The 15222-nt window shown below is 38.7% G+C and overlaps 1 protein-coding gene across 50 annotated transcripts in view; it reads left to right on the forward strand.

Annotated features, from left to right (window-relative positions):
• Positions 1-15222, forward strand: part of PLEKHA5 (pleckstrin homology domain containing A5) — a 250359-nt gene that overhangs the window by 159984 nt on the left and 75153 nt on the right. For 27 of the 50 annotated variants that reach the window (XR_010579309.2, XR_010579310.2, XR_010579307.2 and 24 more), the window contains 3 exons: positions 1787-1870; positions 5591-5710; positions 6561-6614. The exons of 5 other annotated variants lie outside the window; for them this stretch is intronic. Coding sequence is in view for 40 of the 45 variants with exons in the window: in XM_065523815.2 (XP_065379887.1) it covers positions 1787-1870; positions 5591-5710; positions 6561-6614 (258 nt within the window). In the remaining 5 variants the exon portion in view is untranslated. Of the gene's footprint in view, positions 1-1786; positions 1871-5425; positions 5711-6560; positions 6615-15222 lie in introns of all 50 variants that reach the window. 18 more of the 50 variants (XM_045364806.3, XM_045364803.3, XM_045364808.3 and 15 more) reach the window with 2 other exon arrangements.

A 15222-nucleotide genomic window follows, 5' to 3' on the forward strand; every position in this document is an offset into this window, starting at 1 on the left:
TAGCCTTCACTGCCACACACTTGAAGTAAAAAAATAGAAGTCAGGTTCACTTACAAATCTCATTCATGAAACAATAGAAAATAATTTTATTGAACTGTAACATTTTGTTACATATTCTTTTACTGTTTACTTGTGATGAAATGGTAAATGCATAAAGCACTTCTATGGCATACCAAAGTGCTAACAGTTATCTCCCAGTAAAACACGTGACGGAGTTGCAAGCTGAATTAGCTCCTTTTATTGTGAAATGCATTTTTATTTGAACAAAAGACAACTATCAATATTCAGACGTGGTATTTGATAGACACACTTTCTCAAAATGAATGCTACCCTGTCACTTCAAGGAAAACAACTGACAGTATTTGTCACTGATGACAACGTTTGAGTTTTCAAGCAAAAAATAGAATTTTGGAAATCATGTATCTGCCACTCTGAACTTGACAGCTTTCCGGTGCTTAAAGATTGGTGGTGATATTAACAGTTGTGATTTTTTAATATTGTATACTGACATATGTCAACATTTGGAACATTGCATAACTCACTGAACCAATATTTTCCAAATGACCAGTGTTTAATATCACAAGATTCATTTAAAGTTCAAATAGACCAGTGCATATTAATGTAACAGAGTATCAAAAGTTCGTTGATAAGGTTTCAGATATCACTGTTACTAACCTTTAAAAAAATACCACTTTTTTGAGCTATAGCGCAAAGTCAGAGATGAACATCTATAATTATCAAGAAAAACTATTAAAGTTTTCTTCCTTTTCTCCAACTGTGTATATTGAGGGTAAATTTTCTTCACATACTTCCACTTAAAGAGATTATCACAACAGATTAAATACAGAAACAGATACAAGAATCCAGCCAGACATTAAAGTTTTGCAGAACTGTTAAACAATGCCACTCTTGCCACTAAATTTTCTTTTTAAAAATATAAAGGGATCCTGAGGCCAGAGAGATTTTGACAACCTCTAAACCAGATTTTAGAATTACTCTGTTCAGGCCGGGCACAGTGACTCTCTCCTGTAATCCTAGCACTTTGGGAGGCCGAGGTAGGCAGATTAATTGAGGCCAGGAGTTAGAGACCAGCCTGGCCAACGTGGTGAAACCCCGTCTCTACTAAAACTACAAAAATTAGTCAGGTGTGGTGGCATGCGCCTGTAATCTCAGCTACTTGAGAGGCTGCGGTAGGAGAATCTCTTGAACCCGGGAGGTGGAGGTTGCAGTGAGCTGAGATCTCGCTATACACTCTAGGCTGGGCAACAGAGCAAGATTCTGCCTTAAAAAAAAGAATTACTCTGCTCATCCACATCAGTATTTTTTGAGATGGAGCCTCGCTGTGTCACCCAGGCTGGAGTGCAATGACGCTATCTCGGCTCACTGCAATCTCCACCTCCCAGGTTCCAGCAATTCTCCCACGTCAGCCTTCCGAGTAGCTGGGATTATAGGCCCATGCCACCATACCTGGCTAATTTTTTTGTATTTTTAGTAGAGAAAGGACAGGGTTTCACCATGTTGGCTAGGCTGATCTCAAACCCCTGACCTCAAGTGATCTGTCCACCCTGGCCTTTCAAAGCATTGGGATTACAGGCGTGAGCCACCTCATCCAGCCCCACATTAGTATTTTATGACACAAGAAATTTTAGTCTCTATCATCTTTCATAAGCACTAATAGCAATTTTAAATGGTATTTCATAATATGAATTTAAGATTTCTCCTTGCTGACATTGACAAGAAAAAAAAAACTTTATTGCAGAATTACATTGTACCTTTACTTTCCTAGCATGTCTATGTGCCTGACAGAAGGTCAGTGCCAGCTGGCCTGACTTTACAGTCTGTTAGTCCCCAGAGCCTCCAAGGGAAAACGGTGAGTAATATCTTTCTTTACCATACCATGTTTTATTTATGTGCTACACAGGAAGGTACATATCTAACATAGTTTTTAAGTTTGAATTTTCAGAGGTTCTCCCAAAGAAAAAGCATTACTGCTTTTGTGCAAGAGATGCTCATCAGAAGAATTTGGAATCATGTAGCCATTTCGGTGTTTTAGTGGATACCGTTTCCTAAGTGCCTGACTGGCCAAATAAAAGATTATATTTTGAGACTTTACAGCCGGGTGTGGTGGCTCATGCCTGTAATCCCAGTACTTTGGGAGGCCGAGGTGGGCGGATTGCTTGAGGTCAGGAGTTCGAGACCAGCCTGGCCAACATGGTGAAACCCCATCACTACTAAAAATACAAAATTAGCTGGGCATGGTGGTGCGTGCCTGTAATCCCAGCTACTCGGGAGACTGAGGCAAGAGAATCACTTGAACCCGGGAGGTGGAGTTTGCAGGGAGCCGAGATCCGGCCATTGCACTCCAGCCTGGGCAACAAAGTGAGACTCTGTCTCAAAAAAAAAAAAGAAAGAAACTTTATTGTGTAAGCTAAGTGGGTTTCTTTACTTTGTTAATTCCCTTATCCTTAAAACAGAAATTGCAGTAATTCATTAGTGAACAAATCCAGCAAGCAGCTATTTGTAGTCAAACTGCCAGTGTATTAAGTTTTTCGTGTGGATTTTTAGATTAACTTCCTTAGAGCTGTTAATAAAAGAAACTGATTTGCTTATCAGCAGAAAAAGAAAGACTGTAACAAACATTCCAGCAAAGAAAGTACTTACCATTATCATTTCATTGTCAGTGTTATGTTAATTGGAAAGGTGTTATATTAGCAGGATACTTCTAGTTGAAGAGAAAAGATGACTTTTCCTCACTTCAGTTTATTTTAATGGTAATGTTCTTTTATCAGGGGCTCTGGCTTTATTGTCAGTAGATAACCTCAGTTTCTGTAAAGATGTGATTTTAGCACCTGTGTATATCGTTGTTCATTATTTAAAATTCCCTTTCTGCAGTAATCAAATTCATCTTACGTGTTTTGTAAAAACATTGTTTTATCTTTTATACGTTTAGATAAAAGGAAATATTTTCTTGCTTTAAACTTCCTGCAGTTTATTTGCCAAAGATTATTTAATTAAAACTAAGAACTTTAAAATGTTAGAATTTTAAAACATTAGATTGTTGACCTGACGAATAGTCATTAATGACAAAGTAAATGCTAAATAGCATACCACAAATGTTTCTCTAATTCCTTGCTCCCTCTAGTGGGTATTTAGCACAAAATTTATTTACAACTTCTCCTGCTTTCTTTGGTCAAACGTGCCTCTTTATTTGGCCTCAAAATCTAAATAAAGTTATTGGTGTCTTTCATCCTTTTGAAAATCTCTTAATCTTTTAAGATCCATAAATAATAAATCAGAGTTTCAGTATTTCTTGTGGTATCACTCTGATTTCTTTTTTTTTTTTTTTTTTTTTTTTTTTGAGAGGGAGTCTGGCTCTGTCGCCCAGGCTGGAGTGCAGTGGCCGGATCTCAGCTCACTGCAAGCTCCGCCTCCCGGGTTTACGCCATTCTCCTGCCTCAGCCTCCCGAGTAGCTGGGACTACAGGCGCCCGCCACCTCGCCCGGCTAGTTTTTTTTTGTATTTTTTAGTAGAGGTGGGGTTTCACCGTGTTAGCCAGGATGGTCTTGATCTCCTGACCTCGTGATCCGCCCGCCTCGGCCTCCCAAAGTGCTGGGATTACAGGCTTGAGCCACCGCGCCCGGCCGGGATATAGATATTCTAAGAACCACAAGAAATCACAAGGTCAGGAGATCGAGACCACAGTGAAACCCCGTCTCTACTAAAAATACAAAAAAAATTAGCCGGGCGCGGTGGCGGGCGCCTGTAGTCCCAGCTACTCAGGAGGCTGAGGCAGGAGAATGGCGGGAACCCGGGAGGCGGAGCTTGCAGTGAGCCGAGATCGCGCCACTGCACTCCAGCCTGGGCGACAGCGTGAGACTCCGTCTCAAAAAAAAAAAAAAAAAAAAAAAAAAAAAAAAAAAAAAAGAATATCTGTATCCCTTACCCCACCTTACCTTCTCCCTGGCAAGACCTCGAGTGTTGGAGATGATGATCATAAAACACGGACCTTTCTAGCATCATGAGGTCACAAGATAGAATTGGCATCAGAGCAAAAGCAACTGTTCTTTTTCTCTTATGTGGTTTATTTAAATCTCACACACCAAACCTTCTTTGACCATTTAATATACAGTAAAAAACTGTTGTCTCACCTGTAGATACCTAGTTTTATCTAAGGAATCCAATAGTAACTATAGTTTACTTCTACTAACACTTTTTCTGTCTGAAGGCAATAATTTTTAATACAATTTCAGATAATGGTTAAAAATGATTTCTCTTTTTGAAAAGAATTGTAGGAAAATAAAGAGCAATAACAAACAGAACAGAAGAGAGCTAGTGCAATGTGTGGTGTAGGCAAAACAAACCAATCTCAGGAATACTTTTTAGCCTGGAATTTTTAAGACTACATTGCAGCACTCAAGTGAGGAGAGTCTCCCTGTAGCCCGCTTTCAGTTGTTAATTGTAACAAAGCTCTGAGAAATACCAAGTAATATTTTATGGGCTGTAAGACTGCCAGTGCCCATACCTTACTGTATTTCTAAGAAAAGTATATTAAATTGGCCCATTAAGGAATTTCATCCACCGTTGAAAATTTGTTTTCCTTTGGATCACAGTCACCAATCAGGAACCAAAAAAAGGTTCTCTTCTTTTCCCAGAGTGAAGGAAGGTTTATGTGCCCATGGAAACTTTCTCTTTTTCTTAAAAAATAAAACTGATCTTTTGGTCCTAAAAAATGCTATATGAAAGCACTAACAGTGACATTTCAGAATATAACTGGGAAATAATTAATAGAACCCAGATCCCAAGTTTAATAATGTGAAGATATCCAAGTTTTACATCAATTTTATTTTATTTATTTATTTATTTACTTATTTTTGAGATGGAGTCTCGCCCTGTTTCCCAGGCTGGAATGCAATGGCGTGATCTCGGCTCACTGCAACCTCCGCCTCCTGGGTTCAAGCGATTCTCCTGCCTCCCCGGTAGCTGGGATTACAGTCGCACGCCACCATGCCTGGCTAATTTTTTGTATCTTTAGTAGAGACAGGGCCTCACCATGTTGGCCAGGCTGGTCTCAAACTCCTGACCTTGTGATCTCCTGCCTCGGCCTCCCAAAGTGCTGGAATTAAAGGCGTGAGTCACTGTGCCCGGCCTACATTTATTTTAATTATTTTATATACCTTCTGTTAGAAAGTTGGACATGTAGGTATTTGTACTATTGCTGGAAAAAGGTGTAATTTTTTTAGACATCTTAGTAAAATATCTTTTAATAATTTTTAGTAGCACTTATGTACAAACCTTTATAATGGTTTTTTGACGTACTTTTTTGTACTTAACATTTAAATATTCTCATGAGTTCTGAGAAAATGCCTTAATATACTGTTGTTTTGCTGTATCTTTTAAAGTAACACTGTTCCTTCTATTTCTCTAGATATCTATGCATTTATGTAGGACCTATCATCATAGTGCCTAGGCACTATGTTTGATGTCAACCGTAAGAGGAAACTTGCCAAGAAATCTTGGTTTAATATCTGTCACTTAAGACAACAATTAATCTGTTTTCCACTGTTTGGATTCTTAAATTGTACTCCTTCAGCCAGAGGAGCTTACGCTGCTGCTAATAAAGCTGAGACGGCAGCAAGCTGAACTGAGTAGTATCCGGGAGCATACGTTAGCACAGCTCATGCAGCTAAAGCTTGAGGCCCACAGCCCAAAGGTCAGCTATGGAGAGATTTGTCTGTGTCGTCTGCCATCATCACTTATTTTGAACCACTCATTAGTCAATATGATCAGCGTCATTAGTATTGAGCATGAGCCCATACCATCATTATAGTGACAACATTAGAATCTCCTATTAACCCTTTGAGAATCGAACTTATTTATACATGACTGAAAGAAAATGCAGGTAGGGTGCATTTCTTTTTAGCCTTCTACCCACCCGCTCACCCACTGGCTTTTGGTTTTGAGGAAGGAAATGCATACAGTACTTCATGTATGCATTAACTTCATGTTGTTATTCACTGAATACTGTGACTTCCACACCTGGTAAAACAAATATTGAGAAGTCCTATAATTTCCAGTAAAACAATGAATTGAAAATTCATTATAGCTTTAATAATACTGCCTTTTAAATGTTAAAAATTAATTTTAAAATGTCTTTTATTTTTAATGAAAGCAATGAACACATAACCATTTCTCAAAGGGTTTATAGCTCTGGTTATATAAGAAGCATCTTATTGAAAGAAGTAGTACTTTATTACAGGAAATAATTGACATGTAAAAGTTCTAACAGTCAGTTTTTGCTAGAGCTATTTTAAGGAATTTTTCTGCTTAATAGTTCATTGTTCATATGCATGTCTACTTAGTTTCTTACAAAACAAAATATAATTTTATAATTTAATATGTCAGTGGTACCATTTACAGGGGAGCATGTGCGTGAAAGTTGTCGTGCACTGTGATATAATAGGTTGTAGTAAATTACCTGTTTTTCTTATTCCAAAATTGACCTTTTCTTGAATTCCACATCCTCTTTCTCTGTCCCTTTTTTCTTAATTGGTGCCTACTAGAATGAAATTCTTTCACATCATCTCCAAAGGAACACCATATATTTGGATCACCAGGTGGGATTCATAGAGATTTTCTTACTTTTAATACTTAATAGAACTTCTTAAATATAATACAGTTTTTCAGGCTACTCAGCTATTTCAGTCACTTTGAATTAATAACATGACTTTTACAAGTGATAGAATATGAAATCCCTGACCAGGTGGATTCAGGAATTCCGTAATAAACAGGGAGAAAGGACAGATGTGGAAGTAAAGGGGGGATACAAATGTTGGGTCAGCTGAAATTGACAGCCTAAATTCTCTAGACTTCTTTCTTCTTATCCCATTAAAACGCCTACTCCTTGAGGCTTATCTCAGCTTGGAGTTGACCTAATTAAAGGAACAGACACCAAGCTGTGAATTGTCTTGTTAGAAGGCAAGAAGGAGGGTGAATGTAGTGTGCTCTGTATTCACAAAGGGGAGTTTAAAGGTGGGTGAAGTTGACTGCATACAATGGCTCATGCCTGTAATCCCAGCACTTCGGGAGGCCGAGGCAGGCGGCTCACTGAAGGCCAGGAGTTCGAGACCAGCCTGGCCAACATGGAGAAACCCTGCCTCTACTAAAAGTACAAAAATTAGCCGGGCGTCACAGTGAATGTCTATAATCCCAGCTACTCAGCAGGCTGAGGCACAAGAATTGCTTGAACCCAGGAGGTGGAGGTTGCAGTGAGCTGAGATCGTGCACCACTGTACTCCAGCATGGGCTATAGCTCAAGACTCTGTCTTAAAGAAACAGAGAAAGAGAGAGAGGGAGGGAGGAAGGAAGGAAGATGGGTGAAGTGTGTAGTGGAGGTGATTTTTAGTTGCCTGTCCTTATTCCCTGTTTGCTGTGTACTTCCAGTGTTTGGTCTTTGCCAACGTGTATAGAGCCAGTTTTATAGGAGGCTCACGTTCCTAGCATTAACTCAGTGGTGGCACCAGGTGTGGCTGATTGAGGTGAATGATCAAAAGGGAAAGTGGCAATGGGCCGGGCATGTTGGCTCACGCCTGTAATCCCAGCACTTTGGGAGGCTGAGGCGGGTGGATCAACTAAGGTCAGGAATTTGAGACCAGCCCAGCCAACATGGCGAAACCCTATCTCTACTAAAAGTACAAAAATTAGCCAGGCGTGGTGGTGCGCACCTGTAATCCCCACTACTTGGAAGGCTGAGGCAGGAGAATCGCTTGAGCCCTGGAGGTGGAGATTGCAGTGAACCAAGATCGTGCCACTGCACTCCAGCTTGGGCAACAGAGCCAGACTCCATCTCAGAAAAAAAAAGGAAAGTGGCATTGAACAAGTAGTGACTCAGTTTTTATAAAATGCTCCATTAATATTTAATTTTAATTTGTTGGGAATTTTTTGTTATTAGACATAATTTCTTTCATTGAATGCATTTTTTATATAAATCAAGCTAAAACTTATTCTAGCTTGTTTCAAAATGTCCAAACTTGACTATTTTATCAAATAAAGAGGTTACTGTGGAAAATAAGACAAATGCGTTCATATTTATATTTGCATATTTGAAACAAAACAGTAATGTGCTACTTTAAATTAGTTGTATTTAAAGAGGGATTTTGCATTAGGATAACCCTTTGAAAGGTGTTAAATCATATTTCTTATTTTAATTTTTAAAAGTAACACACTTTTGGTAATATAAAATTTATATATTGTTCACAAAACATTTTCATCAGCATTTTGGCCATTGGAATGCTTTTAAAATGAGCATTTCATGTATCCAAATTTCAGATCTTCAATCCAGAGATTCAGGCTATTGAAATTTAACCACAGTGTATATTATGTACTTTGAAAGCAGTCTAATAAAGACGTGTTAGCTAATAAAATAGAAAAATCCATCTTCCTTCAAAATTCTGCACTGCCAAAAAGCTGCTAAGATACATGGGAAATAAAAAACTCATTTGTATTTAGAGCCGCAAAAAAAATAGGTTTAAAAAACAATGATATAAACATGAATCTGAAGTTATCCGGCATCTCAGAAAATAAACCTTGTGGTTTGCTGTAACTTATTACCGACCTCATTGAATCAAAGCTGGAATTGCAGAGACATAGAACTTCAGAAAATTTTAGAGAAGGACAGGTAAATATACCAAAAACACCACCATTTGCTGATCCTCAATCACTTTCCCAGATCGAAATTGTGTTTTATCCCTTTACCTAAATGACCTAGATCCTGTTGAGTCTCACGTTCCCATCACTCGTCTCGAAGAAAGCTTTGTTGAACCTTTTCTATTGCTCCATGCTGTGGTCCTACAGGTGACTTCTAAACATCCCAATGTGTTATTGATCTTCTCTATTCTCTCAACATGTCACCAAAGCTTTTCTGGTAATTTATCTGAAATAAAGTTATTCAATTTTTAAAGTTTGTGATAATGAGAAGAATTACAGAATTGTTTGAATGATATTTTGTGTTTGAAGTAAGAATATTTTGATAGCAAAAATTGGGCCATTTTTAGGTAATAATTAGACAGCATATGAAAACATGGTGGAGACTTTGCCCCAAAACTCAGATATACTTAAATATATATATCTTTAAGGTTTCCTAAAGCAAATCTCTCTTTAAATAATTTTATTAAAAATTTATGATTTAGATAACTGCGTTTTAATAAAATTTTTCATTCAGCTCAAACATTTCCAGCTTTTAATCTTGTTACTGCCAGTAACATAACATTTTAGATGACCAGGTCTGTTGTTTTTGTAGGGATTATTGGTTCCCTGGATTTATGAATTGATTCATCAGTTTTATATAACTACAAATTCAAGAGTAGATTATAAAATCTGAAAGAGGAAAAGGCTCTGGTCACATTTTATACTATATATCATAACAAATGAACATGTGCTCATCTATTCTCACTCTAACACTTATTCTGCCTCCCCTAATAAATCATCAGAATAACACAAGACCAGCAACAAAATGTAGTTTTCCTCCTGCCGCTTGTGAGGGATTGCAATAATCAAAAGCAAAACTGTAATTTCTTTAAATTCTGTTAATAGCTGTCACTATTCACAAAAAAAATAGACCCAAAGAGTATTCTCATAGTTGCTTCAGAGGTCAACTCATTTCTGATGCTACTGGAATGTTTAATAAAAAATAAAAAATAAAATTGCCTTATCTGAAAGTCTACAGATTTACATATTAACAGGCAATCCAAAAATCTTGACTTCTGGTGCCTGTAACTTCAGCAATATAATTTGATTCTCACTATCACCGTTTATGAGGATGAATCATGTATTAAAGTGGTTTTAAAATAACAATAGCTCTACTAATTACATGGTAGAATTTTCTTCGGTTTTTTGTTTTATTATGAAGTACAGTATTACAGTTTATTTATGCTTCCATAGCCCAGTTAGTGTATTATTCGAAGTCTACATTTATATAATACTAGCCCTGGTTTATTTGTCATTTTTGTGAATCTTAAGATAGCACAGGCCCAAAGTAGAACCTGTATACATACAGTAATCCCAACTATATATTTTATGTACCTCATCCATGTTCTATGTAGAGAATGAATAAATACATAATATATCAGTAACTCATTTTCTTCTCATCCAGCTTAGTTGTTGCTGAATATTGGAGACACTTTTGGTTACAGTTTAAGTGAAACTTGCCAGCTTCATCCTAAACTGCATCTACTGAATGGATTTAACATTTGTTAGCTTTTTCCATGTTTATTTTTCTGTCTAACAGTGTATAAATGGGATGGGGGGAAGCCATAAGTAAAGTGTTGCCCTTGCTGTGTACTTGCCAGGAGGTTGGAAGTAAATTTCAGATTATCAGCAGTTAAAATGGGGTCTCCTCCCCCGGAGAATGAAGTATCCTGTTGTAGTTGTTTGAAAGTGCAATCGTGGCTGGTGTTTATTTTATGAGGGAAAGAGAAAATTTTGAAAAAAATTTTTTTCTTATCAGAGCAGGGCAGATCAAGCATAAGCTGAGCTGTTGAGCAATCATTTTATGATTAGGAGTCCCTAAAAGGTTCCACAGAGCCAACTATAAGTCATTTGTGTGAAACTAGAGTAACAGGTTTCCATAGGAGCTGATTGTAGCCAAACCATTTGATGATATTTGGTTGTAAGATACAGAAGGAGCACACTGATTGTTTTGGCTCCTGTACCCTACTGGTTATTAAGGATTCTTAATAGTATCCCTGATGGTTAGATTCCCAAGCCAGGCCATGAAAGACAGTATTTTACCCTGTGCTATATCTGAAGACCAGACTAACAGTATCACACACCCTAACCACAATGAAGAAAATCTCTCTCTTAAAAATGTATTCAGTGGCTGGGCACGGTGGCTCACACCTGTAATCCCAGCACTTTGGAAGGCCAAGGCAGGTATATCACCTGAGGGCAGGAGTTCGAGACCAGCCTGGCCAACATATAGTGAAACCTCATCTCTACTAAAAATATGAAAATTAGCCAGGCATGGTGGTGGTCACCTGTAATCTCAGCTTCTCAGGAGGCTGAGACAGGAGAATCACTCGAACCCAGGAGGTGGAGGCAGAGGTTGCAGTGAGCCAAGATCACACCACTGCACTACAGCCTGGGTGACAGAGTGAGAGTCAGTCTCAAAAAAAAAAAAATTCAGTGTGGCCAGGCACCGTGGCTCACGCCTGTAATCCCAAGACTTTGGGAGGCCAAGGTGGGTGGATCACCTGAGTTCAGGACTCCAAGACCAGCTTGGGACAACATGGTGAAACCCCATCTCTACTAAAAATACAAAAATTATCCGGGCCTGATGGTGTGTGCCTGTAATCCCAGCTACTTGGGAGGCTGAGGAACGAGAATCACTTGAACTGGGGAGGCAGTGGTTGCAGTAAGCCAAGATCATGCCCTGCACCCCAGCCTGGGTAATAGAGCAAGACTCTATCTCAAAAAAAAAAAAAAAAAAAAAAAATGTATTCAATGTGCGAACCTCAGATCTTAGGCACATGTATGCCTTCTCTAGCAGATCTAACATTGGGAGTGGGGTCTTGAAGTTTCTCACTCTTGTCACTTAGTAGACCTACACTAGTTTCTAGTTCTTGGCTCCCATAGCCTAGACCAGGACTGGTTGGGTTGAGCAAAAGAATGAAATTAGGCGTTTAGAAACCAGACCAGGCACTGAAGAGAGGAAGCAGTCAAAAACTCTCCATGAATGAAGAGGTAGCATTTTTTTGATACAGACATGAAAGCAGTATTAATAGGAATGGGGAAGTTAGAACATATTTCCCTCCATTTTCCTCACCTGTATTTTAGCTTTTCCTTCCATTTGTTTCTCTTTTTCTTTCTAACATTCCCTACTAGTGTTTGAAGAGCGGTTGTGAGAGAACTCAAATGATATTCCCCTTTTCCTTTTCCCTAATAACTTTCCTGCCAGGTTTTCAAGTAGGCAATGATAACAGAAGGTGAGATATTAGGAACTGTGACTACAAGGTATGTAGGTGGAGATGCGCAGAAGGATCCAGAGACTTAGAGCAATGCTTCACATGCCTTTGGTAAGCATGCTCCCTACTGTGGGTAAACCAAACATGTACGAACCCTCCCAGAATCCTGATATACTACTGCAGTAACCAGCCTCTCCTTTTAATATCAGATAACTAAAGGACCTTATCCTCAAAGTCATGGAAAAGCAGGAAGTTTTTCATGACAAATCAGTTTGCCATAGTACAGTTAAAAAAAAAAAATGCAGTTCAAGCATACTTATGTATTCTTTTTTGCATGAACATGTTAAAGGTTTACGAGAGTCAATAGCTAAATCCTTCTTTATAATTTATCAGTACTTTTTTTTTTCTTGAGAATGAAAAATATTTCATGTTTATTCAGAGATCCAGTAGACTGGGGGTAGATTGTCAACAGAGTCAGCACCTATGTATGTGTCCTTTTTTCAGTACATTTTTTAAAAAACAATTACCAATTTCTTGTGAGGAGAGTAAGAAAATCATTTTTGGGCGGGGCACAGTGGCTTACGAATGTAATCCCAGCACTTTGGGAGGCCAAGGTGGGTGGATCACCTGAGGTCAGGAGTTTGAGATAGCCTGGCCAACATGGTGAAATCCCATCTCTACTAAAAATGCAAAAAGTTAGCTGGGCGTAGTGGTGCATACCACCCGCTACTCGGCAGGCTGAGGCAGGAGAATTGCTTGAACCCGGGAGGCAGAGCTTGCAGTGAACCAAGATCTCACCACTGCACTCTAGCCTAGGCAACAGAGGGAGACTCCATCTCCAAAAAAAGAAGAGGTGCAGGAGGGACAGAGATAAAACTCAGAAAATTCTTTACCAGGATATGAAATAATAATAATGGCAGAACTCTAAGACTAAATGGATAATGGATTAGATTATAATTTAATATGTGCTCTTAAATTGGCCTATCTAGTCCTCTTACATTATTATCATGGGTCTATTCTTAGCAGTTGTCTGTCCCATTTTTTTAGCTTTTTTTTTTTTTTTTTACCTGTCTCAGTGCTAAGTGGGAAAGATCTCCGTCTCTTGGTGTTCTCTTAACTGAGAATTCGTCTTCATCTATTCATCATTTTACTAGCTGTCACTGTGTGAGCTTCGTCCCTAGCTGTTTCATCCCTAGTTGTTGCTTTCTAGTGGTCTTTGTAAGAGTATAGAAGCATTCCTTCTTTGATAATGTTAAATTTGTAAGTTTCAGGTGACATGTGAAACCTTTTTTAAGATTTTTCTCAATGTTTTGAAAAGCTATTAGCCAGGATCGTAGTGTAATAAGACATAACGTTTTTCCTTTAAAAAATTTAATTGCGTGTGTAGAGTTAAGCTGTTGTACATTTATGATTTAATAAAATAATTCTAAAGGGAAAAAAAAAGAAATTTCTGCCTTCAGTGCATCCTCAGTGTACCCAAAACAAAGCTTGTCTTTTTTTTTTTTTTTTTTTTTTTTTTTTTTTTGTGAGACAGTCTCACTCTGTTTCCCAGGCTGGAGTGCAGTGGCACAATCTCAGCTCACTGCATCCTTCACCTCCCGGGTTCAAGCGATTCTCCTGCCTCAGCCTCCCTACGAGCTGTTATTACAGGCACCCACCACCATGCCCGGCTAATTTTTATATTTTTAGTAGAGATGGGGTTTCACCATGTTGGCCAGGCTGGGTCTCAAACTCCTGCCCTCAGGTGATCCACCCGCCTCGGCCTCCCAAAGTGCTGGGATTACAGGTGTGAGCCACCACGCCTGGCCCAAAACTTGTCATCTTTATCCCTCAAGTCCCTGACCAAAAAGCTAATGCAAAAAAAAAATTATAATACAGTAAAATGGTTCAGAATATCAGTTAGATTAACTTTGGTCATATCACAAACATTTATTGAATACATCCTCCTTCAGAAGGAACTCACTGGACTTTGAGAGCCATCAGCACTCTTGCTTTACTGTTTGCTTAGACCTGGAACTTAAGGCTGGCACCTTAAAACCCCCAACGGAAAAGAGGATAACACATAGAGAAAGTGAGGCCGAGTCTCCTACAGGCTGTGGCTGGGACTGCCTGACACCAGCCTTTCACAGTCTGACTGACTGATCAACAAGAAGAAAAACAAGTGGCAGGCTACCTGGAAGGACCTAAGGTGTGACTAGCCTCCTTGGCAGCCTGCCTGCCGCTCCATCACTGTCAGGGTGGAGATTTTTCATATTTGTGAAAAAGGCAGAATTAAGTCAGACAAGTGCCTGGAGTTGTATTATGTTCTCCTAAAATCTTGTCTGCCCAATATCAGCATGTATTAAAGTTAAACTGATAACTTTAAACTGGAATTAAAAGAACTTTAAAAATAGTTTCACTAAAAATGGAAAAATCATGAGATTTGTAGTACTATCTGAACAGATTTTTTTTTAGCTGATTACAAGTTGGCATGGTGTTTGCTCAGGAGAACAAACGCTACCATAACGCCTTATATATGCGAGATCCCTTATTACCATTTAGTCAGCAAATCTTGGCAGTGCTTCTCCTGAATCTTTAGTCAACAAATATCTGTAATGCTTCTCCTGAATCTTTGCATGCACATGGCAATATTCGTGGTCTCACATCTAGATTTCATTGTGTATCCCATTTTATTTTATAATAGTCTTGGATATTCCTCATCTTAATTTCCCTGGATTTGGATAATAAGTTCCTTAACTGTAAGCCTCCACTCTCACATTTGTAACAGAGTAGTAATGTGAACCTGTAAGGGTTGTTGCGGATTAATTGAGGTAATATCTATAAACTTCTTAACACAGTAAGAGGAACTAGTAAGCCCTCAGTGAATGGGAAGTCTGTGACTGCTGAAATTGAAATTAGGTCCAGTTGCTCTTCCTAAAGCTCCTGCCACATTATGTCTTTTAGCCAACTCAGGAAATTGTTTTACAAACTCCTTTTGCCCTACAAAAAAAAAGTCTCTTTTTGTCATTTAAGCCTTCAGTCTTCCACCACCACGCCACAACTTGTGAAATAATTCCTCCCCCATAAACCCGTTTCTCCAGCCAGTGACTCACCATTTCTCAGATACTTCCAAAGCACTCCCTTCTCTGCATGGTGTACCTGTGTAGTGCCTGTTCAACCTTATTCTGTATCACTTTACAGTTCACAAAGCACCATCCTATACAACATCCCACTTGTTTCACATACGCAGGCTCTGCAGCATATCCCCATTTAATCAGATTCCATG

Source organism: Macaca fascicularis, chromosome 11 (genome assembly GCF_037993035.2).
Source record: "Macaca fascicularis isolate 582-1 chromosome 11, T2T-MFA8v1.1".
In the NCBI taxonomy this organism is placed as follows: domain Eukaryota; kingdom Metazoa; phylum Chordata; class Mammalia; order Primates; family Cercopithecidae; genus Macaca; species Macaca fascicularis.